Raw genomic sequence first — 27184 nt, forward strand, 5'->3', positions numbered from 1 at the left:
CAAGGCTATGCCCACGTCCTCTCTCGTAGCTCCTTATTGTATTAAACAGTGGTCCTTTAGGCTGTACACGGTCCTAGGAGACTCTGTTTGACAAGCTGCTTTTGACTCCATTTTGAGGGAGAAGGATTCCTATAATCTCTGGGCGGGGGGACCCAGAAATGGCACCATCGGTCATATACCCCAGATCCAACACAGACTGAATAAGAACTTATTCTTGGGAGTAGAAAACAAACCACGTTTACTGGGAGCACATGAGTGTATTAAAATAATGTCAAGGAAACCAGGCTCAAGGACTTATCAGACCAGACCAAAGAAAGTGTGGAACTCCCTTGTCTGGACCCCAAAAAGTGATAGACACCCAATACTGCGATGGCCCAGCTGCACACCGACCTATCGTGACACCCAATACTGTGATGGCCCGGCTGCACACTGACCTATCGTGATACCTAGTACACATCGAGGACCAAGGACTTGTTGACTTGGCTCTGTCCCCTGCTGCTGACATGACTGCCGGCCGGTCCATCTGTTCACCTGTCTGGCCCTGGCCCTGGGCCTGCTGTTTTCTGACCCAGTTCAGTTTTTTAACCTGGCAGCTAAAGATTCCACAGCTGTGGCTCTGATTGGGTTCGTTACCGTCGATACAGACTCTCGACACACTTCTGAGACCCCCTGAGCTCGGCTGTGGCCTCTCTGACTTGTGTCCCCTCTGTCATCCATATATAAACATACAGATAAATGGCATATCTAAGGTGTGCTGTGAGGGTTAGTATCAGTCATGAAAACAGGGATAAAGAATTGCCATCACCTTGCCCAGGCTACCAAGGTAGGTGGACCTTGTGATAACTGTCATTGAAACTGCTAAACCTTGGCAAGGTGGTGGTGGCACACACCTTTAAACCCAGCACTCTGGAGGCAGAATTTGAGGCCAGCCTAGTCTACAGAGCAAGTTCCGGGAAAACCAGGGCTACGTGGAGTAACCCTGTCTCGAAAAAAATAAACAAAACTTCTAAACCTTGTGAATTTCTTCTTATTTAGTAGACTCTGACATTGTAAAAAGAAACACATTTGTCTGCATTTCTGGTATAGTGAGTTTCTGACACCATGTCACAAGGAACTCGGTGGCTTCTGCCGTGTGGATTTCTGCCATGAAGGAAGCCAGCTGCCCTTGCATGTCGCTGCTGTGGATGGAATACGCCCAGGCTCCATGCGCTGGAGCTTCGGAGGCTCCCAAGACCGCTGGGGGCAATCGAATGGAGAGTAAGACTCACGTGGCTTGTCTTTTATGGAAGTGGCCTCCTCTGGCAGGCTTGCTCTTCTCACCATGTGTTGCTTCCCCACCCTCCATGGCCCCACGCACCACAAAGGCCCTCGCCCGTCCAATGGCACCACCATGCTCTTGGACTTCCTGGCTCCCAAGAGTTGAGTTAAGTAAATGGCTACTCTTTGTAACCTACCCTGTCTCGGGTCTTCTGTTATAGCAAAGGTCTAAGACAAGCACAGTCAAGCATTCCTCGGAGAGGCCCACGCTGAGGATCTAAGACTTTGAGTCACATGAAATGCTGTCTTGGAAGATGGTCATCCAGCCCTCGTCAGGCCTTCAAACGAACGCAGCCTTCACCAAGCTTAACTACAATCCATGAGGGAACCTGACCCTGAGTCACCCAGCTAAGCCACATCAGAGTCCTGACCCCTGAAACGGAGAGGTAATAAGGGCTTGTGGCACTAAGCCACCGGGAGCTGGGGCAGCTTGTCACACAGAAACAGGAAACTAAGACAAACACTTACGTTCGTCTCCTCGCTCAGATTCTTAAGGAAGTTCTGGGTAGTGGCTGTCTTAGAAGTGCCCGATTCGCCCACTAAAAGAACGGGGTGCTTGATTTTAACCATCTGCTCCAGTATCCAGGTGGTGCGGGTTGTATCTACTGTGTGAACTGAAAGATAGAAGAATCGGGGTGTCACGGGAACTCTGAGCAGTTGGCCGCCTGGCACTCACACGGAGTCCCCTGCATTCAGTAAGAGGCAGCAAACTCTGAGCTCTGGGGCTGGAGAGGTGGCTCAGTGGGTAACAGCCTTGCTCTAGAAGCATGAGGATCTGCGTTCAAATCCCAAGCATGTACACTAAAAGTTGTGTGTGACTGTGTGTGCCTTTAACATCAGTATCAGGGAATGGAGTTAGGCAGAACCGGAGAGCTTGCTGGCCAGACAGTATGACCAGGACAAGCTGCAGGCTCAGTGAGGGACCTGTCTCCAGGCGTGAAGGCACACAGCATATGGGAAGACACCAGACAGCCTGTTTGTTTCACAAATGCGGCCAGGTACATACACTTGTACCACAGACACACGGATGCATACAGGCACGTGTGTGCGCATGTGCGAGCACACACACACACACACACACACACAAAATACATGCACACGTGCACAGTTATGTTTTGGTTCTGGCTTGGTTTTTCGAGACAGGATTTCTCTGTGTAGCCCTAAATGTCCTACTTGCTCTGTAGACCAGACTGGTCTCAAACTCAGAGATCTTCCTGCCCCTGCATCCCGAGTGCTGGGATTAAAGGAATGCGCCACCACTACCTGGCATTTTGTTTTGCTTTGTTTTTAAGTCATGCTGTAGCTGCAAAGATGACTATGAGCTAAGTCTAGCCTCAGTTTCCCAGCTGTCCCATGGCTTTTGAAGGTGTGACATCTGCCCAATCAAAGTGTATAATTGAGTGTAACGCATTTCCTTGGTAAAGCGATTGTGGCAGCTCCGCCGACTTCAACCACCCTGCTCCCCAAACTCCATCTGATTTGCACTCAGAATGAAAACCTCACTTTTCCCCGACTCACACCTCAGGCACCGGCGGGACCGGTTTCCTGAAAACCTCTGCTGAAGGCAGCATCATCACACAGTCAGGCCCAGGCACCCACTCTCCCGTGGAAGGCTTCAATGGGCCGGGCAGGGGGGCTGGAAAAATGCAGGTGTCTCGCTCCGGAAACACCACGCACCCGACCAGACATGCTTACTATATTATCATACAGGGTGTATCAGGACACTCAAGGTCCATGCCCACTGTGAGCCTCTGCTGTGGCTTCCCTCCTGCCCTCCTTGTGCCCAGCCAGCTCTGTGTCTGGGGTGTCCTAGGAGATGTAAAGGAAAGTGGAGAACAGGCTATCACAGGCATCAGCTTGCAGGGGAAACCCAGGTCACACACACAGAGGTGCTCAGAGGCAAAGGACAAAGTGGAACCCCAAGGGGCCCATGATGCCACGCTCTAGTAACTCCCAGCCAGTTCCACGGACGGCACTCAGTTGCCAATGAGGCCATGGTCGTCTTCTCACGCCCACTCACACCCACTCACACCAAGAAGCTGAGACCAGGGCTGCTGCTTACACACCCAGGATGTCAACAAATTTCTTCTCGTGGCTGTGAATATACTCAGGAACTAGCTTGCTCCACGGGATCCAGTGATTCCGCTTGGGATCGAAATGGAAGTCGTACAGGGTGGGAAGATGCCCTAGGGGAACAAGGGTCCGTGTTGTTTTGGTCATAGACTTGGGAGCGGGCTAGGGTCTAATGCATCTGGAATGAGCTGCCTGTTCACCTCAGAGCGCACTCAGGCTTGCGTGCTACTCCTTCACGGGATAGGCCCTCAGAGAGTACTCAGAATTGATGCTGGGACTTCTGAACCAGCGCTACCTTTTGGAGTTAGCCACCTGTCCTTCCTTAGAGACACAACCCCGGGTGCAAACCCATGACCCTGCCGTTACAGATGTTGGTGGTTCACATAAGGGTAGGGGAAAATAAACAGAAAATTTTGATGCAGATGCTGACTTCTGAGACTGGAGAAGTACAGGTATGACCCATGATCCATACCCATGACCTGTGACCCATGACCCATGACTCATGACCCATAAGGATATCTGACAAAGACAGGGCGGGAAAGAAAAGAAGAAGCATGGTGTCAAAGATAGCTCCAGAGCTGGAGCTGCGCCCACCATTTGCACCTCTTCCCCAGACCGTTTCCTCGCCAGGATCCCCATTCACACGTGTGCCATGCCCACCCATCTCTCAGACCACTTCTCCAAGCGGAAGTCCACCTGTGGGCTCAACCTGGTTCTATTTAAGGACACATATACTCGCGCAAAATTTTAAACCCTTTATAAGGTACTCTCCTATGTCTTATCTGCTGGTCTATGAGACATTTGGGGGAGCCCAGAGGAAAATGGGGAACCCTGGAGTGTGTCAGGTATGGAGAGCTCAGCCAGAGCTGGAGCAGAAGGGGCCAAGATGGAGTCAGAGGCACCGCCTCCTCCTGCAGTGGTGACTCAGGGGTTGACCTGCTGGAGCAGGTGACACACTTGAAGCCTGAGCATAGCACCGGCCACATGACACAGGCAGGAACAAGGAGAAGCAAGTCTACCTCTTCTGTAAGCCTACACAAAAGAAGGGGTCAAGATTCCTACCTGGGAGCTCTCCAGGACGGGCCCAGATCCCTTCTGTGTCTGCAGTGGGCATCGACGAGAGGCGTTTAATGCCCTCGTCAAATTTGATCCTCCCGTCCTCGAGCAGGGAGGCACCGAGTGAGCAGTAGAGAGCCTCCAGGAAGAAGCACTCCAGCAGGTCAAGGTCCTCGACTTCCCCTTCTAGTAGCGAATCCATCATTTTGGTTAACTGGGTTACCTGGTCACAGAAAACCTGTTTCAGCCCCTCTTTCTAAACCCCATGATATAATCTGTCCTGAGTCCTGGGGTTCCCTATCCCATGGTGAGGGCATCGATACCCGCCATATTGGTTTGGACACATGGAGCCTGGCCCCTTAGCTTGCACGGGGGTGGGGGAGGAGGGTATCACAAGAATGAACCCTGACATTCACCCATCAGCCATCTCTGCTCCCTTTAAGCTCCTCCCCCACCTCAAGGGTCCATCTCTCAGGAAGTCTTCCTTTCCCGTCCTCAGCAGTGGAGTGTTCTTACCATGTTCAGGTCTGTCTGAGGAACCACCATCTTGAGCCTCTCTCCCTGTCTCCCGTCCACTATCCCCTCTATGATCATGTCGATGAGCGAGGGCACGTATTTCTCGAAGAGGTCATTTAAATACTTTTGCTCTACCTGCAGAGGAGACACCCAAATCCTTTTCAAGAATCCATTTGTTTTTGTTTCTATTTTTTGTTTTTCCATGACAGGTTTCTCTGTGTAGCCCCAGCTGTCCTGGAACTCACTTTGTAGACCAGGCTGGCCTCGAACTCACAGAGATTTACCTGACTCCTCCTCCCGAGTGCTGGAATTAAAGGTGTGCGTCACCAGGCCCTGCTCAGGGATCCTTTTAACTGGACGTTAATCAGGGGTTTTTCTCATCCCGACAAGGGCAAGAAATGGCCATGGTGATGACTTCAGCAGGTGTACTAAAGCTGGAGCCGTGGCTCAGCCTTAAGAGCACTGGCTGCTCTTACAGAGGAATTGGGTTCAATTCTCTACACCCACACGGTGGCTCACAACAGGTTCTAACTACAGTCCCAGGGAATCTGACACCCTCTTCTGACCTCCCTGGGCATGAGCATGCACACAGTGCCATACCTATTTTCAGGCAAGCACTAATACACATGAAATCATAAAACGCATATTTTAAAAATGATGGTGAACTGTTGCCAGGCGGTGGTGGCACACATCTTCAATCCCAGCGCTTGGGAGGCAGAGGCAGGCAGATCTCTAAATTCAAGGTCAGCCTGGTCTACAGAGAGAGTTCCAGGATAGCCAGGGCTACATGGAGAAACCCTGTCTCAAAAACAACAACAAAAAGATGGTGGAGCCGGGCGGTGGTGGCGCACGCCTTTAATCCCAGCACTCGGGAGGCAGAGGCAGGCGGATCTCTGGGAGTTTGAGACCAGCCTGGTCTACAAGAGCTAGTTCCAGGCCAGGCTCCAAAGCTACAGAGAAACCCTGTCTCGAAACCCCCCCCCCAAAAAAAAACAAAAAGATGGTGTACTGCTCTTGTAGAGGACCCACAGTGGGCAGCTCACAACTGCCTGCCACTCTAGCCTCGGGGGTTTGATGACCTTTTCTGGCCTCTATGGACACTGCACTCATATGCATGAAAGTGTGTGTGTGTGTGTGTGTGTGTGTGCATAAGTGTGTACTTAATTAAAAGTAAAGTAAGCTGTGAGGTGGTGGCACATGCCTTTAATCCCATCACTCAGGAGGCAGAGGCAGGCAGATCTCTGTGAGTTCGAGGCCAGCCTAGTCTACAGAGTGGGTCCTAGGATAGGTCAAAGCTACACAGAGAAACCCTGTCTTGAAAAGCCAAAAAAAAAAAAAAAGTAAATCTTAGCTAGAAGTTCTCTTTCAGCATGGTGCCAGTGCCTCACCAAAAACTTGTGGGTCTTTAAGAGTCCCATGAAGAAAATCCTCCCATGTGACATTGCTTCTGATGGCCCTGGTTCCCCTGGCCTTCTCTACTCTGGGAAAATTATATTCTGCTTTCCAATCCACGCAGTCTTGTGGCCCTTCTAGAGAGACATCTCGACCACCTGTGAAAACGAGGTTCCAGCCTCTGGATGGGACTGAAGCCACCATGCATACATGCCTGTCACATCCATCACTTTCAATGAGTCCTGCTATGAAGCTGGGGCCACTGTGGGCAGGTCAGTGGTCACCTGAAGCCATCAGATCTCAACGACAGGGCAAACTTGTTCGTCTGCACACGGCACTCGGCCAGCCGAGCAAAGGCACAGAAGGGGGCATCCCCTCTCTCCATAACTGGACCCATCTGAACCAGGTGTGCACACTGAAACACAGAATCTACCTGGGTTAACATCCGCTAGCGACAGCCATGTCGTCCTGCGTGTATTATCTCTGGCTGTGTCCCCACCCCAGCGACAAACATGAGTAGGCTCAGCTGAAAGTGTTTCCTATCTGCCTTTTTGCATAAATCAGTTGATCCCTGGCCTAATCTGCCAACAACATCACCCATCTCACTAGCACGCGTGACGCAAAGGCTCCTCAGGCTGGGCGCTCAAGGACGCCCCCGGCAGGCGTCCAGCGCTGCTGGCTGTGCTCCAGCTGTCTAAGGATGGTGCTCACCTTGCTTTGTATTTCTTGTTGCAGCCATTTTTTCCAGTATGGTTGGTACTTCAAGTTCTTAGGGTCCACGTAAACCATCCCGCACCGAGACACAGTCGCAGGAGAGGCGTACTGCAAGTCACCCACCTGCAAAGAGTGAACCCCTCAGCTCGTGACCCTTCTGGTCACGGCTGCTAGGCCCTGGGTCACACATGCCAGGGCCTTCCCTGTGCAAAGGCTCACTAGGGCACGAAGCCCATGCCAGACAGTCGGTACAGCTGTTGGGGTTTTAAACTGAAGGTGGAGTTCACGGTGAGATTATCCATGCCTGATGTGACATCTTCTCATTAAATAAATGTTGTGGACTGCCCGATCAAAAGCAGGAAATGTATAGACATGTATAGCAGAAAATGAGGCGGAGAGACTCGGGGAGGGGTCTCTGGGAGAAACAGGAGGGCTCGATTCTTGACATGGTAGGAAGACTTTCTTAATCAAGATAAAGGCAAATAGCATGAAAGGAAGGGAAGGTGGCTACAAACTTCAGACAAAACAAATGGTTCGAAAGGCAAAGAAGGAATTGAAGTACGCTAGTTGGCTCTGCAGCAACTATTCCCATATTTGAAACAATGTCAATAGCGTGCGCTGATAGACAATTCAGAAATGTGTGTTCTGAGGAGGGAAGGCTGACAACTGAGGTAGCAGATTCAGAGGACTCGGACAGTAGATAATATGTCAAGTTTTTAACTTTTGCTTTGTTTCTGTGAGATCAGGTCTTGCTATAGAGTTATAGATGGCCAAGAACATAAGGATATGTGGCCCACACTGGGGACAAATTCATGGGAATCTTCCTGTGAGGCCTCCTAATCGCTGGTATTACAAGCATGTTCAGCAATAATGGATAAATTAAAAGCTCTTATTTTTATTTTGTGTGTGTGTGTGCGCGCACGCGTGGGGGGGGGGGTTAGGTACACTGTGTGCATGTAGTGCCTGGGAAGCCAGAAAAGGGGGTTTAGATCTCAAAGAGCTCAGGTGATGGGTGTTTGTGAGCTGCCCAGTGTGGATACTGGGAACCAAATTCAGGTCCTCTGGAAGAGCAGCAAGCACACTTAGCCACTGAGCCGTCGTTCCAACCCTACTAATGGACAAATTGAAGAAAAGAAAGAGCAACAAGTTAAGCATGTTGTTTATAGATAAACAGGTGTGGGTGCACACGCCTTTAATCCCAGTACCGGGGAAGCAGAGGCAGGTGGATCTCTGTGAGTTCGAGACCAGCGTGGTCTATAGTGAGTTCCAGCTGTAGCTACCAAACAAACAAACATGAAAGCAGCCAACTCTAGCTTAAAGAGAGGATAACGGAAGAGGATGGTAAACAAAGAGTTGGGGCCAATAAGATGGACTCAGAGAGTAAAGCATTTGCTACCAAGCCTTACAAGTCGAGTTCAATCCCCGGGACCCACACACTGGACAAAAGAACCAACTCCCACAGCTGCCTCTGACCACACACAAACCTGAGTCCACAGATGTAGACAGACGTCATGTTAAAAAATCAAACCGTGCCGGGCGGTGGTGGCGCACGCCTTTAATCCCAGCACTCGGGAGGCAGAGGCAGGCGGATCTCTGTGAGTTCGAGACCAGCCTGGTCTACAAGAGCTAGTTCCAGGACGGGAACCAAAACCACAGAGAAACCCTGTCTCGAAAAACCAAAAAAAAAAAAAAAAAACCAAAAAAAATAAATAAATAAAATCGTGGCACTCATAGCTTCTGTGTTTTCATAATCATCTACCCTAATAAAGGCACTAACAGCAAGGCCCCTGTTCAAGTCTGGCTCTCAGCACAGCTTGCCTCAAAGAGCAGGGCACAATGTGCCTGAAGACGGATGCGCTCCCCGTTGGCCAAGGTCAGCAGCTTGTTGTCGTCCATCACTGAGTTCATGTTTTCCACCCACAAGGCATCCACGTCGCCGTCAAACAAAATGTACCTGCAGTGACCAAAGAGAGGTAAGTCACAGAGCCCAGAGCTCCCTCGGTGGCCCCGCCGTCCCAGGGCATTCCCTTTGCCCTCATGTCTGACCACGTGGTGCATAAATACCAAGTAACTCACTAATGTTGGAGGCCTGGAGAACATCACACACAATCCAGCACAATCCTTTGGCAAACTGACCTTCCATCCTTGGATTAATACACTGCTGAACTCATCAATAGTACACATTACTGACATTATTTTAATATGCAGACATTTACTGCAGAGCCAACTAGTATTCTACAGTTCATTTTAGAGCCATTTGTTTTGCCTGAAGGTTGTAATCATCATCTTTTTCATCTCATACTATCTGCCTTTATGTTCATTTGTTTTTGGAAGTTACAACATCCCCGCAGGGGACCATTCATTAAGCCTGAGTGAGTAGTATCATGGGTACAGAAAGTGTAATGGCCCACTACCCCATACCCCATTTTTGTCTGAGGGCAAAGCTGAAGACAAGAATAAATTGTAATTTATCACTATTTTTTTAAAAAAAAAACTTGGTTATTTCTTTTTTGTTTCCTTTATTTTTAAAAAAATTTTTAAATTTTTATTTCATATGTATGAGTGTTTGTCTGCATGAACATCTGTGCCACATGTGCATGCAGTGCCCGAGGTGGCCAGAAGAGGGCAGCTGGACCTGGAGATGCAGATGGCTGAGAGCTGCTATGTGGGTGCTGGGAACTGAACCCTGGTCCTCTGGAAGAGCACACAGTGACAGTACCCACTAAGCCATTTCCAGCCCAATTTATTTATTTTCAGACAGGGTCTCATGAGGTAGCTCAGGCTGGCTGAAAACTCTTGTGCCTCAGCATCCCAAATGCTAGGTTACAGATGTGTGCTGCTGCCATGTGCTACACGTAGCTGGGAGAGAGGGAGATCTTAGCTAAAGATCTCAAGACAAGGGGACTGAAGAGATGGCTCAGGGGTTAAGAACACTGACTGCTCTTCCTGAGGTCCTGAGTTCAATTTCCAGCAACCACATGGTGGCTCACAACCATCTATAGTGGGATCTGATGCTCACTTCTGACATGCAGGCAAACATGCAGATAGAGTACTCATGCATAAAATAAATAAATAAATCTCAAGACAAGATTGTTCTAGATTATCAGGATGGTTCCTAATTCCATGCCGGTTCATGCCGGTTCTCTTCATAAGAAAACAGCAGAGGAGACCAGGCAGATTCTCAAACTGTTATATTCACAGTCTCTCTCTCCTTCCCTTTCTTCTCCCTCACCCTCATCCTACCTTCTCTCTTTGATCTTTAATCCTTTCCCCCTCATAATTCAGCATGTAGTTCCTAAGGATAAGTGTGTTCTCTTCACAACCTCTGGGCTCTTATCAAACTGAAGCTAAGCCACATGTGTCCTGTTCCATTGTGTGGCTACCACCCACACTCTATAATTGTGTCACCTCACAGCAGGGACTTACCATCTGTGTCCACGGTAGAAAGATTTGACTCAAACAAGTAACAATAGCTATTCAAACCACTGGGGTGTGGGGTTGATGAGAAACAGGGTGCTAGCGCTCCCTTGAGGTGTCTCCCAACAGAGAGAGGAAATGATGCCTTATCAAGAAGAGAAGGCCCTGTGCTGTGGGATGATCTTTCTGTACACCGTGAATATGTGTTGCTCTCATTGGTTGATAAATAAAGCTGCTTTGGCCTATGGCAAGGCAGGATAGAACTAGGTGAGAAATTCAAGAAGAGATTCAGGAGAAGAAAGGCAAAGTCTGGGGGATACCAGTCATCTGCCAAGGAAGCAAGATGTAAAAAATGAGGTAACAAGCCATGAACCATGTGGCAAAGCATAGATAAAAATATGTGTTAATTTAAATATAAGAGCTAGCTAATAATAAGTCTGAGCCATTGGCCAAGCATTTATAAGTAATATTAGACCACTGGGTGGTTATTTAGGAACTGGCGGGTGGGAGAGACCTCATTACAGCACTGTGAATAGCTGGACATACAGACATCACACATTTCCCATGCTGAGACAGATACTCATCCCTGTGACATTTCCATTGACCTTTCTATAACATAGCTAGTCTGGAATATTCTAGAACATCAAAGTCATACAGAAAAAATTTCTAAGAAACTGCTCAAAATTAAAGGATGCTGAAGAAATGACCTCTAACCCAGGCTTCTGGCTAGTGAGGTAGACACTCACTTCCGTTCCTTTTTGTCGGTCGGCCTGTTGATCTCCCTGAAGATGTTTGACAGCACCCCATCTGTCCAGTCTCGAGTAGTGGGGTCCAGGATGCCGTATAACTCAATGACACTCACAGCTTTGGGGTTCAAGATGTATAACTTCGTCATTAGCCCGAGCCTAAACCAAAGAGGCAGCTTCAGCTATGGCTCAGAGCAACAAAGCCCCAAGGGGGGACGCACGAGACCCGTAAACAGAAGTGCAGATGGGAGTCCACTCTAAAACTGATCTGTGTTTCTATTTTGTAAGAAAGGTCAGAGGCAGGGTCTCCTTATGTTGCCCTGGCTAGCCTAGAACTTACTAAGTAGACCGGACTGCCCTCAGACTAATAGTGATCCTCCTGCCTCTGCCTGCCAGATCGTGGGTCTGCACCACCACACCTGCTGTGTGTTACACACTTTGTAAGTCGAGTGGCCAGCACATATCCCTCTGTAATGATAGATTCCTACTATACTGCCAATTGAAGGAAACCCTATGCTAATACAGCCCATTGGTGCTCTTTAACTCTAAGGCAGTGTCCCAGACTCAGTTCTGAGATTTTCTTTGCAATCTAGAAATGCTAGAGCCACATAGGTCAAATGGCTCTACTTAGAGTTTGCCTGGGATATTGGCAATCATCCAAGCCTGTCTAGAGCCCAGCTGTTGACAAGGGGAGGAGCATGAAGCTAGAAAATCCACGCTGTATTTAAGACTGTCACACCACAGTGAGCCATTGGGATGGTCCAGGGCTTTGTTCAATTCTAGTAATTTATGTAATTATTATTATAGTTTATTTTTTATTGGGGGGGGGCAGAGGACAGTTCTGGGAGCCAGTTTTCTCCTTCCACCCTATGGATTCTGGGGTTCAAATTCAGGTTGTCAGGTTTGGCTGCCAGCACCTTTACAGGCTCTGAACCATTTCACCGGCCCTTCCATGTGATTTAGGGTACATTAAAAGTTGGAGTCGCCTCCTCCTTCACACAGGTCGGGTGACAAGGTGTCTGTGGGGCGACACTCCAGCATTGCCATGGCAGGTACTGGGATGGTGTAATTGTCTTCCTAAGCGGTACAGCGGGGAGCTCACTCCACCTGTCTGTCACAATCTGCAGGAGCGCCTACTGTGTGTTCTGAAGTCTGGTAACTGAATCAGCAATGAAGCCAGGAGAAACACTGAGCTTTGGGGTTGCTATGGTGGCCGATCCTCATTGTTAATGTGGCAGCATTTGGGGTCACCTAGGAGACAGTTTCAGGTGTGTCTGTGGAGGAGTTTTTAATAGTTTTAAATACGTATTCTTTTCTGTGTATGAGTGTTTTTTCAACATGTGAGTCTGTGCACTACATGCATGAAATACCCCTGGAGGCCAGAAGAGAGCATCCCATCCCCTGAAACTGGACTTAGAGGAGTTACAGCACCCACGTGGGTGCTGGGAACCAAACTAGGGTCCTCTGCAAGAGCAGCAGGTGCTCTCAACTGTTGAGCCGTCTCTCTGGCTCATTTTCAGAGTTTTAACCAAGGGTGAATGATCTTCCCTGAATGTGAGTGGGACCATCTCATGGGCTGGGGTGCCAGAGAAAATAAAATTGGTAAGAGGAGAAAGTTCATTGAGTGTCTGTTGTGAGATATTTGATCACACAGCGTGCTATTGTGTTGCTGTCCTTCCTCACCTGCCTAAGGCATCTTCTGATTGGTTTAATAAACAGCTGAACGGCCAATAGCTAGGCAGGAGAGGACAAGCAATACTTCCAATCAGAGATAGGAACTCTGGGAAGAATCTGAGATGGTAGATTCGCCAGCCGGATGTGGAGGAAGTCGGACAATATGGTACCAAGGACAGGTAATGAGCCACGCGGCAGAATGTAGATTAATATAAACAGGTTATCTTAAGTTTTAAGAGCTAGTTGGGAACCAGCCTAAGCTAAGGCCAAGCTTTCATAATTAATAAAAAGTCTCTGCGTCATTTTTCAGGAGCTGGCAGTCCAAAGGAAGGCCCATTATCAGTGCCAGCATTGTCGGCTCTCTGCTTTTCTGTCCTCCCAGATGTGGGAAGTCTCAGTGCTATGCTCCTGCCCGCCTGCCTCCAGGGACTCCACAGTGCCTGCCTTCCCTGCCATGATGGATTTCATCCTCTTAAACCCTGAGCCAGAACAACTCCTTCATCCCCATAATCTTCTTTTTGTAGATATTTGGTCTCATCACTCAGAAAACAACTCATGATTGGGACAGACACACATCCCATGAGACAGATGGCCAAAACTCTCACCAAATACTTCCCAAGACGCCGTCCTGACAAACGCCCTCACCCCAGCAGAGCACTCACTTTGTCTGGGCCTGACACAGAGTGTTGATGACCACAGACTTGCCGCCTCCTGTGGGCCCCACCACCATCGTCGTGTGGCGGGTCAGCATGGTCTCGAACATCTGGACCACTTTATCCACCTGCGGGAAAGACGTGGGCAGTCGTGCTAAGCATAGCTTTTGAAAATAATAATCATCATCATTAATAATAATAACAACAGTTTATTCCGATGGAGTTCAGTTGACAGACACTGGTTTCCACGTCTGAGCCACTGGGAATATCTGACCTCGGGATCTCACACACGTGTTTCTGTGCAGACGTGTTCTCACTGCTCTTGGGCCTGAGCAGTGGGGTCACCAGGGAGCTCACACGCGTGTTTCTGTGCAGACGTGTTCTCACTGCCCTTGGGCCTGAGCAGAGGGGTCACCAGGCCCTAGGACGCCTCTGGGTGTAACTTGCTGAGGAGCTGGCAGATTGTTGGAGAGTGCAGTGTGTTATTTTACACTCCTGACAAGAATGTGTGTGTTTTCACAGGGAGAGGAAGAGCGGCTATTTTCCTCAATTCCTCTCCATTTTACTCTTTGAGATGGTGTCTCTCACTAAACTTGGGGCTCACTGTGGCTAGACTGTCTGGTCAGCAAGTTTCAGGGATCCCAGGCTATGCCCTACTAGAGATGGTTTTTAAATGTGTGCTGAGACCAGCTTTTTTTTTTTTATTAAAGATTTATTTATTAAGTATACAGTGGTTTGCCTGCCTGTAGGCCAGTTAAGAGGGCACCAGATCTCATTACAGATGGTTGTGAGCCACTATGTGGTTGCTGGTAATTGAACTCAGGACCTTTGGAAGAGATGACCTCTGAGTCATCTCTCCAGCTCCAGGCTGTTTTTTTTTTTAACGTGGGTTCTGGGCAATTGAACTCAAGTCTGACTGCTTGTGTGGTAAGCACCTGGTTTTGTGGCAAGCACTCCACTGACTGAGCAGGAGTCTGATGCCAGTCTGTGTTCTGCAGTGAGTTCCAGGCCAGTGTGAGTGACAAACCCTGCACCCTGCACCCTGCTCACCTGGACCGGCAGAAGCACGTAGCCATTCTCCTCCAGCACCTGCTCGACGGCATCGTTGAAATCCGGGTAGCGCACACGGGGGCAGTCCAACCCGGGAAACAGGTCGGAGATGAGGCCCAGGAAGAGGGGAACATCCTCAAACACAAACTTGGGTAGGTTCATGTCCCGCAGCGCCCGCATCAGGACCACATCCTGGAGGGACCAGAGGATGAGGGATTGCCTAAGAACCCAGCATGCACCGGGACATCCTCCCTGCCCAACACAGCGTGGAATGTTCTTCTAAAATTTAATGTGCTTAGTCACAGATTTTATATATCTCTAACATAAATATGTAACGAGGGATGGAAAGATGGCTCAGCAGACGAGAAGCCCCAAGCTTGATGACTTGTGCTTAATCCCCAGAGCCTGCAAGTTGGAAAGAAAACTCACTTTGACAAATTCTTCTCTGACCTCCACAAGCACAGGGAGGAGGAACGAGCACACACACTAAATAAACAAATGTAAAAAGCACAATATATGCCAGGCACTGTGATGCACGCCTTTAGTCCCAGTACTTGGGAGACAGAGGGAATGGGTCTACAAAGCAAGCCAGGGCTACACAGAGAAACCTGTCTCAACACCCCCTGAAAAAAACATAATACACAACAAAACATATTTTGTTATGGATTTGTACATATTATATGTTATAGATTTATACATTATATGTTATAGGTTTATATATTTTTAAAAAAATTAGGGGCTGTAATAGGGATTGAACCTAGGCAAACACCTACTATTGAGGTGTATCCTCAGTTAAAATTTTTTTAAAGCTTTTTTTTTAATTTATTTATTTATTATGTATACAATAATCTGTCTCCATGTATGTCTGCAGGCCAGAAGAGGGCACCAGACCTCATTACAGATGGTTGTGAGCCACCATGTGGTTGCCGGGAATTGAACTCAGGACCTTTAGAAGAGCAGGCAATGCTCTTAACCACTGAGCCATCTCTCCAGCCCCTCAGTTAAAATTTTTAAAAATTTAAAATTCTGGCTAGGCACAGTGGCACACACCTTTAATCCCAGCACTCAGGAGCAGAGGCAATGGATTTCTGTGAAATGGAGGCCAGATTGGTCTATGCAGCAAGTTCAAGGTTAGCCAGGACTGCATAATGAGAACTTGTCTCAAAACATGTTTTAATTATGATTTACTATAAGTATAAAGTATTATAAGGCATAAGCCACTTTCATAAAATATTTTTATGAAAATGAAATATGAAAGTTTATATAAAATATCAAAGATATTTCTAGAATTTACCTTTCATATTTCCCAAGGTTTTATAGAAGATAAAAATCCACAATAAAACCTATAAAAATGGAATGTAAAGCGTGGCGGTGATAGCGCACACCTTTAATCCCAGCACTCGGAGGCAGAGGCAGGCAGCTCTGAGTCTGAGGCGAGGCCAGCCTGGTCTACAGAGTGAGTTCCGGGACAACCAGGGATACTCAGAGAAACCCTGTCTTGAAAAAAATAATTAAAAATGGAATGTAAGCCGGGCGGTGGTGGCGCACGCCTTTAATCCCAGCACTCGGGAGGCAGAGGCAGGCGGATCTCTGTGAGTTTGAGACCAGCCTGGTCTACAGAGCTAGTTCCAGGACAGGCTCCAAAACCACAGAGAAACTCTGTCTCAAAAAACCAAAAAAAAAAAAAAAAAAAAAAAAAAATGAAATGTAAGAGGTTGAGTTTTACATCCAAACAAAAATTAAATGTCCAACATTATCACTGGTGGGAAATTGTGCAAGAACATCGCCCTCAGAACACCAGCGAGGGATCTGATGGTGGAGTATCACATGTGACAATTTCTCTCAGTTTCACCGTAAAGAAGAAGTCGGTGGGGAGGCGCTGGCTCTGATCAGAGCCCGTGTGTACCTGTGAGACATCTCACTGAGTCCCTTTAGGATGTATGCCTAGTGGGTGGAGCGATGGCTCAGTGATTAAGAGCACTGGCTCTTCTTTCAGAGGCTCCAGGTTCAACTCCAGCACCCACATGGCAGCTCACAACCATCTGTAACCCCAGGACCTCCAAGAGGGCCAGGCATACATGTGGTACATACATGCAGACATAACACCCCCACACATAAGATAAAGAAATAAAAATTTAAAACATATGCAATCAGTCCTCACTAATTGAAGAGGAACTCACATTCCCCCTTCAGCAGAAGGCTACTCTGCCCCTCTGCCTCCCTGCCCCCCACCCCTGAAGATGACGGACTGAAAGTCGCTACAGAAGCACCCTGAATACTGGGACTGCCACGGGGACTCTGAACTTGATCTGAAGGTAACAAATCTCCGAAGACAACATCACCGTGAGAAGAGCAAAGCCAAGCCATACAGCCGACTGAGGGACAGCCCCAATCATTTCGCACATGCGTGGAGACTGCATGGAACCACACCCAGCCACAGACACTGCGCAGCCTACCTCCTGCAGGTCTGCAGAGCCTCGCTTCAGCTCCCCAGCCATGACCAGTACCGACTTCAGGGCCCGGAGCCCAAAGTCGTAATGGTGCTGCTTGGACAGCTGCTCCCGGGCCAGCTTATACAGGACTGTCATCTTCTTGGCCAGCGTCTTTTTGACAGAAGATAGTGAGAACACAAAAATATGAGAGAATAAAGTGACAGAAAGCAGCGGAGTGTCACTGCAAATACAAAGAAACATGGGTGTCCCAGGGACGCCGATCTACAGATCTGCAAAGCTCGACTTCAGGGTTCAGAAAACACCAGGGTGTGGCTCCTTTTCTAATTAAGGCTCCTTGGGGGACTTATTCAAAAGACACCAATGCTAGCCAGGAGGTGACGCCTGGAAGGTGTGTTCAGGCAGGAGAATCAGGAAGTTCAAGGTCATCCTCAGATGTGTTGAGAGTTCAAGGCTAGCCTGGACTATGTGAGACCTTGTCTAAAACACACAAACACATTTGCTAAAATCTGACAGCTGTTGTACAAAGCTGGGATCATAACTGCCTTCAGGAACGGCAGATCCCAGAAGCGGTCACAGCCTGCTCACACGGACGCTCCCAGCTTACTGAACCTCAACTGATCACACAGGTGCCTCCTGCCCAGTCGCTGTTCCTTTTGTTGGTTTGTTTGGTACTAGGGATGAACCCTAGTCCTTTACTTCATTTTATTTTGCAATAGAGTTTGGCTTTGAATTTATAATCTTCCCTACTCAATCTCCTAACAGGCGTGGATTAGAGATCAATATGATGCCCAGTCTGTCCCACTTCCTGACAACTCCTCCCAGGCTACACCAGTCAAGCCCACTGGTCCCCAAGACTGGGAATTTGGATAAAAACAGACACAAGATCTCATCCTGAAAACCCAGAGTCCTGGCAGCCTGGGGTGGGGTGGAGAGGGTGCAGTGAGAGCCTTGAAGAGCAGCCAATGCAGGGCTGGAGAGAGGGCTCAGTGGGTAGAAGCATGTATTGCTTTAGAGAGGGCTCAGTTTAGTTTACAGCACTCGTGTTGGGTGGCTCCCGGCCCAGGGACTCAGATGCCCTCTTCTGTCCTCAGTGGGAATTGCACCCATACACACAGACTCATAACTGAAAAATAAAATCTTTTTTTTAAATTTTTATTGAGCTCTAAATTTTTCTCTGCTCCCTTCCCTGCCTCCCCACTCCCCTTCTGCCCTCTCCTAAGGTCCCCATGCTCCCAGTTTACTCAGGAGATCTTGTCTTTTTCTACTACCCATATAGATTAGTTCTATGTATGTCTCTCTTAGGGTCCTCATTGTTGTCTAGGTTCTCTGGGATTGTGATTTGTGGGCTGGTTTTCTTTGCTTTATGTTTAAAAACTACTTATGAATGAGTATATTGTATTTCTGGGTCTGGGTTACCTCCTTCAAAATGATGTTTTCTAGCTCCATCTCTTTTCCTACAAAATTCAAGATGTTATTTTTTATGCTGTGTAGTACTCCATTGTGTAAATGTACCACATTTTCCTTATCCATTCTTCAATCGAGGGGCATTTAGGTTGTTTCCAGGTTCTGGCTATGACAAACAATGCTGTTATGAACATAGTTGAGCCCATGTCCTTTTGGCACAATTGAGCATCCTTTGGATATATACCCAAAAATGGTATTGCTGGGTCTTGAGGAAGGTTGTTTCCTAATTTTCTGAGAAATCGCAACACTAACATCCAAAGGGGTTGTACCATCTTGAATTCCCACCAGCAATGTAGGAGTGTTCCATTTACCCCACAACCTCTCCAGCATAAGTTGTCATCAGTGTTTTTGATCTTGGCCATTCTTACAGGTGTAAGATAGAATCTCAGAGTTGTTTTGATTTGCATTTCTCTGATGACTAAGGATGTTGAATATTTCCTTAAGTGTCTTTCAGCCATTTTAGGTTCTTTTTTTTTTTTTTTTTTAAGAGCATGAATTGAAGAAAATGGTTGGGGTGTGGCTCAGTGGAGAACAGGCCTCTGTTGCATGAGGTGCTGGGTTCCATCTCCAGTATCACACACACACGTGTGTGTTGCATGCAAGTATGTAGGTAAATGTGCCCATGGGTGTAAATGCGTACAGAGGCCAGAGGAAGAATTAGCTGTCTCCCTCTCTCACCCTTTGCTGTATTGGCTTGACGCAGGATCTCTCACTGAACCAGAAGCTCCCTTATTTTGCCTCAGTTGGCTGACCAGGGATCTCTTGGGATCTACCTGTCTTCTCTTTCCAACTCTGGGGTTACAGGTATGTGCAGCCATGCCCAACTGTTTACATGGGTGTTGGGGATTCATACTCAAATCTTCTTGACTGCAGAGCAAGCCCTTTCACCCAGTGAGTCCTCTCCTTAGTCTGTACCTTGTATTTCGAGAGAAGGTCTCTCACTGACCCTGGAGTTGAATGGTGAAGCTGGCTGGCCAGCAAGCTCCAGGGATCTGTCTCCCCAGTACAGCAATGGCAGGAGTGTAGTACTACACCTGGCTTTTATGTGGGTCTGAGGACTCGAACTCAGGTCCTCATGCTCAAGGTAGGCACCGTACTGACTCAGTCTTCTCTCTCGACCCCTGGTGTGGTTTTTAAAGGCTGATGAGAGAGAGTGTATCTTGGTGGCAAAAAGTTTGGTTTGTGCTCTGACTATGGTGACGGTCACTCCATTGCTACACATAATGAGAGGAAGAACATGAACCCTGGTGATGTATGAACATGGCGTGTGCCTGGGCAGCTCACAGGCTGACAAAGACTGCAGCTGTATGCCTAAAATGCCACTCCTGGGGAGGGAAACATGGGAGACCTGTGACTGCTGTCCCAACCTCCCGAGCATTAGCACACGACCAAATTAAATCACAGCTTCAGCCGGGCGATGGTGGCGCACACCTTTAATTCCAGCACTCGGGAGGCAGAGGCAGGCGGATCTCTGTGAGTTCGAGACCAGCCTGGTCTACAGAGCTAGTTCCAGGACAGGCTCCAAAGCCACAGAGAAACCCTGTCTCGAAAAACCAAAAAAAAAAAAAAAATAAATAAATCACAGCTTCAGAGAGGGTGGGGAGGAGCAGAGACAGCGCAGGATCGTCCCAGAGTACCTGCAGCTAGCCACCGGTGCAGCTCACCTTGGCCCACAGGAAGCCCTCTGAGAAGAGCATGATCTCACAGATCTGCTGCAGGTCGGGCACGATGACCACCACAGGCCTGAACAGTGCTTTCACGGACTCGGGCAGCTCTGTGCGGCCCGCATAGCCGGGGTTCATGGTGATAAAGATGCCCATCCGAGAGTCGAGGGAGATCTCCTGCCCTTCGAACTGGGTGACAGGAGAGGAAGGAGTGGGTGATGTCATCACCAGTTCACCCAGGGAGAGGAAGCTGGGGCCACAGGGGCATCCCCAAGGGAGATGGTGATGTGGGCAGTATGGGTTCTCCGGACTGACACAGAATCCAAGACATCTCTGGGAAGCCAGGTGTAGTGCCTGTCAAGGTGCGGTCAGGTGTGGTTGAGTATGATCGGATGTGGTCAGATGTGGTCAGGGGTGGTCGGGTGTGGTCAGGTATAGTCAGATGTGGTCAGATGTGGTCAGGTGTGATCAGGTGTGGTCAGGTGTGTCCAAATGTGTCCGGATGTTGTCAAGTGTAGTCAGGTGTGGTCAGGTGTGGTCAGGTATAGTCAGGTGTGGTCAGGTGTAGTCAGGTGTAGTCAGGTGTGGTGCCTGGTGAGGTGTGGTCAAATATGATATCTGGCCTGGCTTAATGTCTGTCTGGGCATAATATCTGGTAAGCTGTGTAATCCGGTGAAATCTCAGTCTGGCCAGGTTTGATCAGGTTTGGTGTCTGGCCAGGTGTGGTAGGTAATTCTCATTGTCAAGCTTGGTGGCTTTAGGATCACTTAGGTATACCTCTGGCTGCTTTAGAATCACTTAGGTATACCTCTGGCTGCTTTAGAATCACTTAGGTATACCTCTGGCTGCTTTAGGATCACTTAGGTATACCTCTGGCTGCTTTTGTGAGAATTAACAGATGGAGGGAGACCTACCCTGAATGTGAGGGGTACCATCCTTGAGATAAGGTGTCTGGATAAATTTAAATGGGGGGGAGAGCTAGGCAACACAGGGATGTCCCTGTCTCTGCTTTGAAGCAACCCCGCCCTGCTCTCCCCACCATGATGGACCAAGCCTTTTGAAACCGTGAGCCAAAACCATTGCTTCCTTCACACTTAAAGTGTATGGTCGCAGTAACACAAGAGTAACTAACGTCTGACAATGGCCCCCACCCAAGATGCCATCCTGGGGAGGGATGCAGGTGCCTCCCCGCCTCCCCTCACCTGGAATGTGGTCAGCTGGTGGATCAGCGCATTGCGGATCGTCTGGATTTGAGATGAGATGACAGACAGCACCGAGGCATCAATCCGGTTGAACTCATCAAAGCAGCCCCATGCGCCACACTGGGCGAGGCCAGAGAAGATCTTCCCGACAGCCTAGGGAATCCATTAGAACCGTCAGGGCCTGTTCCTCCTGGCCTTCCATATTAAACAACTTGCTGAGCTGCTGGGCTGAGTGCTGGCACAAGGCCCATGATAGACCAGCTCCCACTCGGGCTAGACAGTCAAGACTGCATTTGTACAAACTCCAGATAGCCAGCTGCTAAATTGCTGGGAGATCTAGCCACAGTCGGTCCACAGTCCCAAAGCTGACCAGTTCCTCTAGAACTCGGAGTGCAGTACTGGAGTTAACTGCTGTCCTCATCCCTGTCTATGGCCCCTTATTCATCCATGCTGTCTCCCTGAGCCCAGCAGCCTAGAGTTCAGGACTCTTGCCCTGTGGCTGAGCAAAGTGTGTGTGTGTGTGTGTGTGTGTGTGTGTGTGTGTGTGTGTGTGTGTGTGTGTGTGTGTGGTTTTTTGAGACAGGGTTTCTCTGTAGCTTTGGAACCTATCCTGGAATTAGCTCTTGTAGACCAGGCTGGCCTCAGACTCACAGAGGTCCACCTGCTTCTGCCTCCCGAGTGCTGGGATTAAAGGCGTGCGCCACCACCCCGCGGAGCAGAAGGTTTTACTCTAACATCCTCTGAGCTATCACTTGTCATTTCAGAAGACACGTGACACACTTCCCACCACGCCCACACTAGGAGCTCCCTGCAGAGGTACTGAAAGGGGCAGCAAGGCCTTACTTTGTAATCCATGCCTTCGCCACAGTTGGTCACAACACACAGCAGGCCCAGGGCTTTGGCAAGGTCCTTGGTGGTCTCTGTCTTGCCGGTTCCTGCGGGGCCAGCAGGGGCACCTCCCAGATACATGGACAGCGCCTGTGAGCAGCCAAATGCAAAACACACGTGTTCTGGTTCAGAGAAAGGGCACTGCTACCACAAAACACACGTGTTCTGGTTCAGAGAAAGGGCACTGCTACCAGGTTCATCTCTGGGACACAAGCATGGACATTGCAATGCTCAGTTCCATGTGTCGGCCTGGCTGTGCCGGGAGTTCTCCATATTGCTGGCTAGATATTGTTTCTGGGTGTGTCTGTGAGAGTGTCTCAGAGACTGACACTTTATAGTGAGCCAGGTTAGGCAGATGGTCATCCCCAGGTGGGCAGTGACATTTAGCCCTGTCCCACGAGAACCGGATGAGACCAAAGGAAGGGAAGATATTGTCTCCACTTTGACTGTGATAACCTTATACTCTGACATTCCCCAGGGACTTCAGACCCAAATGAGAGTGGGTAGCTCGGGTCCTCGGTCCCATCTGTCCTGTTGGGCAACAGCTGGCTAGGACTCTAACTTGCCTCCGTGATCAATGTCAAAAAATGCTTAGACTTGTGGTCTCCCATTGATCCTGTCCCTTTAAACCCCTAACTCACAGATAAGGTTATATGTCCATATTCTGAAATAGGGTTTCATGTAGCCCAGGTTAGCAGGCATACAACCTGCTATGTAGGTGGGGAATGGCCTTGAATGCCTGATCCTCCTGCCCCCACCTCCAAGTGTGCCCACTATGCATGGCTTAAGCTCACACTTCTTTCTAGGACAACAAAGGGCTTCTTGGCTCACAGTCCAGGGGTACCATGGGCTTCACACTTCCATTCTCCTGTGTACCCCCAGGTGCAGCAGGGTGATGGAGAGACCAGAGCAGGAGTGAGCTGCACATGGCGTGGATTTGAGTCTCAGCTCTGAGCTGAGCGGTGACATAAGGGACCGGGCACACATGGGTGCTTCATGCAGACTTTGGTACAACTCCATGGCTGAGCACTTGCTTAGCAGTACAAGGTCCTAGGTTCTATTCTCGGTGCCACAAACCAAAGAATCTGCCAGATGCTAACACACTGGCCCCATCCTGAGGGGAGGCATGGCCTCCTCCTCCACTTGCCCCTTACAGTACAACACAGTTTATCTTCTACATCCTATATATTTCTGCAACTTTCTATTACCCTCTGCCTCCACCCCCACTGTTCGGAACTGCTGTGTGGGGGTCTAAGCTAGAGGGTGGAACCAGCATCCCAGGGAAGATGCTCTCAGGCTGTACAGTCCCATTAGTGACAATCATATCCCAAACGGAAGATGCTTCCTAGAGCTCAGAGTCAAGGCTCCATCTAGGTCCACCAATAAGCTATGTCTGGGGGCAAGCATCACCTGCGTGAGCGTCAGGTAGATGCGGTCTGTGAGGGGCGTGATGACCAGCCTTCCGTTCAGGCCCATGTACTCATAGCCGTAGCCAAAGGTCCCCGTGCACTGACGGATGTTGAGCTCATCCGGCTCACGGTCCCAGTAAAAGCGCAGCTGGCTTTCCCACTCAAACTCCCGGGCCTCGAGGATGCTGGATCGGGAAGGGAAGAGAAGGAAGGGACCATAGCTGGGCAGACCACAGAAGGACAGAACAGTAAAACGCCCCAGAATCCCAGGGAGGTAACCACCTGCCCCGGATGAAGGAATCCACAATGTCCCGGGCATGGACATCGATGATAAGGACTGTGTTGTATTTCTTCCTGTCGTTTTTGCTCAGCTCCATGGTGATCCGTGTGACCAGGTCGTCAATCTGTTGGTGCATCTTCTTGCCGTAGTTCTTCATAGCCTGCTTGTCCCCTTGCTTGACTTTATTGAAGACGTCCTCCACTTCCCAAGTCCACCACACCTGACTGGCGGCCAGCACCACCATGCCTTGGTACAGCAGCATCCAGTCCACCCTACAGGGCGAGCACACTGTCAAAGGCTTGGCAGAGCCCGGGTCCCGCAAGAGGCTGGATGGGAAGTCAGGTACACTTCCAGGAGCTTAGATGTCTGACCTGGGGCAGGAGGCGTGAAGGCCAGGAAAGTTCCGGGGCTAGACCATGAACACCAGGACAGTGATTCCCCTCCCTCAACCTCATAGGCCCCCAACTACATAGCAACCTGTCCATCATAGGGCCAGGGGCATGGCCCAGCAGTAGAGTCCTGTCTGAGAAGCCACCACCAAGAGGTTGGAGGTGTAGATACACAGTAAGGCACCTGCCTGCTGGGATTCTGTTTGTCTCCCAGTGACAGAGTCTACAAAGGATCCTGGCAGTGCCTCTCCTGACCGCTAAGCACCATTCTCACAGTGAGGTCTGCTCAGAAGCCCAAAGGGCTAGGGATGGCACAACATCTGGTGCAGGCCCCGAGTGGCCGGTGCCCAGGAATGGGGTGGGGGTGGGTGCTGGGAATTTGTATTCAGTTATTCATTTCTACAGCGTTGGGAATGGAGCCCACAGCCTCGTGTATTCAAAGCAAGCATTCTGCCACTGGGAGGTTCTAAGCAGATGCTCTTCCATTGAGCCATGTCCCCCAGCTCCTCATTGGGGGATTCTAGGCAGCTGTTCTTCCACTGAGTCACACCCCAGCCCCTCACTGGGGGATTCCAGGCAGGAACTCTACTGTAGAGCCACACTCCCAGCCCAAGTTGAATTTGTAACAAGCGCCCAACCTGCTGCCTTGCTTGCTCACCTAGGAAGTACTATCCAGAACCATCATCTGAAACAGTTTTCATCAGCTGGGTTGCCATGGCAAGAAAAGACTTACTGCAGCAGCCTGCCTGCCTTAAACTCTTAAATCACCCTGCGCTCGGTGGCGGGATGTAGCTGTTCACCCTCATACAGCGACATCACCTGCTTCTGTCCTCACAGTATCTGAAGATGGCTTCCTTGGTGATGAGCCTGTTGGTCCTTCTCATTTCATTTAGCACGGCGGTCATCCAGTCTTCCACACGGCCCTCAGCCCGGATGATCTTGCGAAAGTTCATGACTTCTCCCTCTGCCGAGATCATGGCCGACACAAGCTTCTCCCCGCTGTCTCCATCGTGGAAGCGCAGCATGGCTATGTTGTCGTACATCTGCAGGCAGCAGGAGAAGCAGGTGGGGATGCTGGTAGGACGCCCACCCTCCATGGTGGCCATGACGCTCTCAGGGTTGCCCTGAACAGGTGTCCACACACCCAGTGTTGTGTTTATCAGTCGGGATGACGGGCTACTTCCTCAGCATTGTGCAAATCAAAGGTGGATTTTCCGAAAGAAGGAAAACCTCTGAGGAATCATGGGATCTAGTGTGACCATGGGGACAAAGTGGTCCAGACACACACAGCGGAGTGAGGAGTTGAACCTGAGGTGGAACTGAGGTCTTAGAGACATGAGATGTGACTAGGTAACTCAGGGCCACTTGTCCTGCTTCCCAAAGCCTGAAGGAAACACCTTAAAGGTGAAGTTGGAGCGTCCCACAGTTGACAGGAGCCACATGTCACGGTCACAAATACTCGAGCAAAAGAAAAGTCCAGAACCTGAGTCCTTAGGGCCCCTACGGAATAGCATAGATGGGAAGCGATGAGGAGTGGCCAGGTATAAAGAGTAAAACGGGGAGAACTCCCAGGAGAAACAGGAAGCAGGGACGGGGACAGATCCGGCATCCTTTCTCTACAGCGGCAATGGCTTGTTTAGAAATGGGGAATTTGCCCTGTGGTGGTGGCTCACACCTTTAATCACAGCACTTGGGAGGCAGAGGCAGGCAGATCTCTGTGAGTCTGAGGCCAGCCTGGTCTACAGAATTAGTTCCAGGATAGCTAGGGCTACACAGAGAAACCTTGTCTTGAGAAACAGAAAGAAAGAAAGGAACGGAGGGAGGGAAGGAAGGAGGAAGGGAGGGAGAGAGGGAGGGAGGGAGAGAGGGAGGGAGGGAGGGAGGGAGGGAGGGAGGGAGGGAGGGAGGGAGGGAGGGAGGAATTAGCTAGGCGTGTGTGCAACTGGGAGGCTGCGGCATGAAGATGGCCACTATAGGCCAGCCTGGGCTACATACCTCTGAAAAGAAGAAAGGGAGGAATGAAGGGAGGGAAGGGAAAGGAAAGAGCCTACCTCTTGAGAAGGGAAACATTTCATTTTTTAAAAAAGGGATGTTTTAACTGAGCTTGGCTGCTGGCCCTGATGCTAAACCCTGACCCTTGATCAAGAGCCCTGACTTCAGTCATATGCCCTGACCTGCCCCAGGGGCCCCTCACGCACACCATGGGCCCCTACACTCACCAGGGGCCCAACGCTCACCAGGGGCCCTGACCTGCCCCAGGACCCCAACACTCACAGTGGGCCTGACCCTGAAGGAGCCCTGACCTTGATCATGTGCTCCTGCACACACAGGGGGTCACTGTTGCCCAGGATGCTGAGCAGCTCGTCGTCTGAGATGAAGAAGAACCTGGGGAAGGCGTTCCTCTTGGAGTCCAGGTAGTCATTCAGGCTCTTCTGGCATTTCTCCAGACCATCACTGATGTTCTGCAGGTCATGAAGACGGTTTGGGGCCTCACAGCATCGCTTGATCACCGGGTCTTTCAGAGTCTCCCCCATGATCTGAAGAAGGCCAGGGATACAGCTGAGTGTCACACAAAGTGGCAGAAATGCTGTCCCTACAGTCCCCAGAAGGCACAGATCAGGACACAAAAGGACCAGCAGGCAGGCAGACCACAGCCTCAGGGAGCCCCGCATGAAGCCGTGAAGCTCTGGGCAAGTGTCTCCTGCCAGCATCTCAAGCTCATTTCTAGTGTGTCTTCCTGTTAGGAGGCCAGCTGCACACAGTAGGGATTGTGTGTGTCTTGTCATGCAGTACCCCATCCCCTGCAACAGTACTGCACACAGTAGGG

General features: G+C 49.7%; 1 protein-coding gene across 1 annotated transcript in view; it reads right to left on the reverse strand.

The window, feature by feature from the left end:
• The window catches only part of Dnah10 (dynein axonemal heavy chain 10), a 116567-nt gene that overhangs the window by 39950 nt on the left and 49433 nt on the right, over positions 1-27184 (reverse strand). The window contains exons 29-45 of the mRNA XM_057765430.1: positions 26661-26894; positions 25177-25400; positions 23971-24240; positions 23690-23873; positions 22235-22369; positions 21392-21544; positions 20190-20378; positions 17065-17211; positions 14609-14800; positions 13568-13686; positions 11232-11390; positions 8887-9022; positions 7066-7191; positions 4963-5097; positions 4453-4669; positions 3384-3503; positions 1786-1931 (exon numbers count right to left, since the gene is read on the reverse strand). Of these exons, the coding sequence (XP_057621413.1) occupies positions 1786-1931; positions 3384-3503; positions 4453-4669; positions 4963-5097; positions 7066-7191; positions 8887-9022; positions 11232-11390; positions 13568-13686; positions 14609-14800; positions 17065-17211; positions 20190-20378; positions 21392-21544; positions 22235-22369; positions 23690-23873; positions 23971-24240; positions 25177-25400; positions 26661-26894 (2886 nt within the window). The remainder of the gene's footprint in view (positions 1-1785; positions 1932-3383; positions 3504-4452; positions 4670-4962; positions 5098-7065; positions 7192-8886; positions 9023-11231; positions 11391-13567; positions 13687-14608; positions 14801-17064; positions 17212-20189; positions 20379-21391; positions 21545-22234; positions 22370-23689; positions 23874-23970; positions 24241-25176; positions 25401-26660; positions 26895-27184) is intronic.

Source organism: Chionomys nivalis, chromosome 3, assembly GCF_950005125.1.
Source record: "Chionomys nivalis chromosome 3, mChiNiv1.1, whole genome shotgun sequence".
Taxonomy (NCBI): domain Eukaryota; kingdom Metazoa; phylum Chordata; class Mammalia; order Rodentia; family Cricetidae; genus Chionomys; species Chionomys nivalis.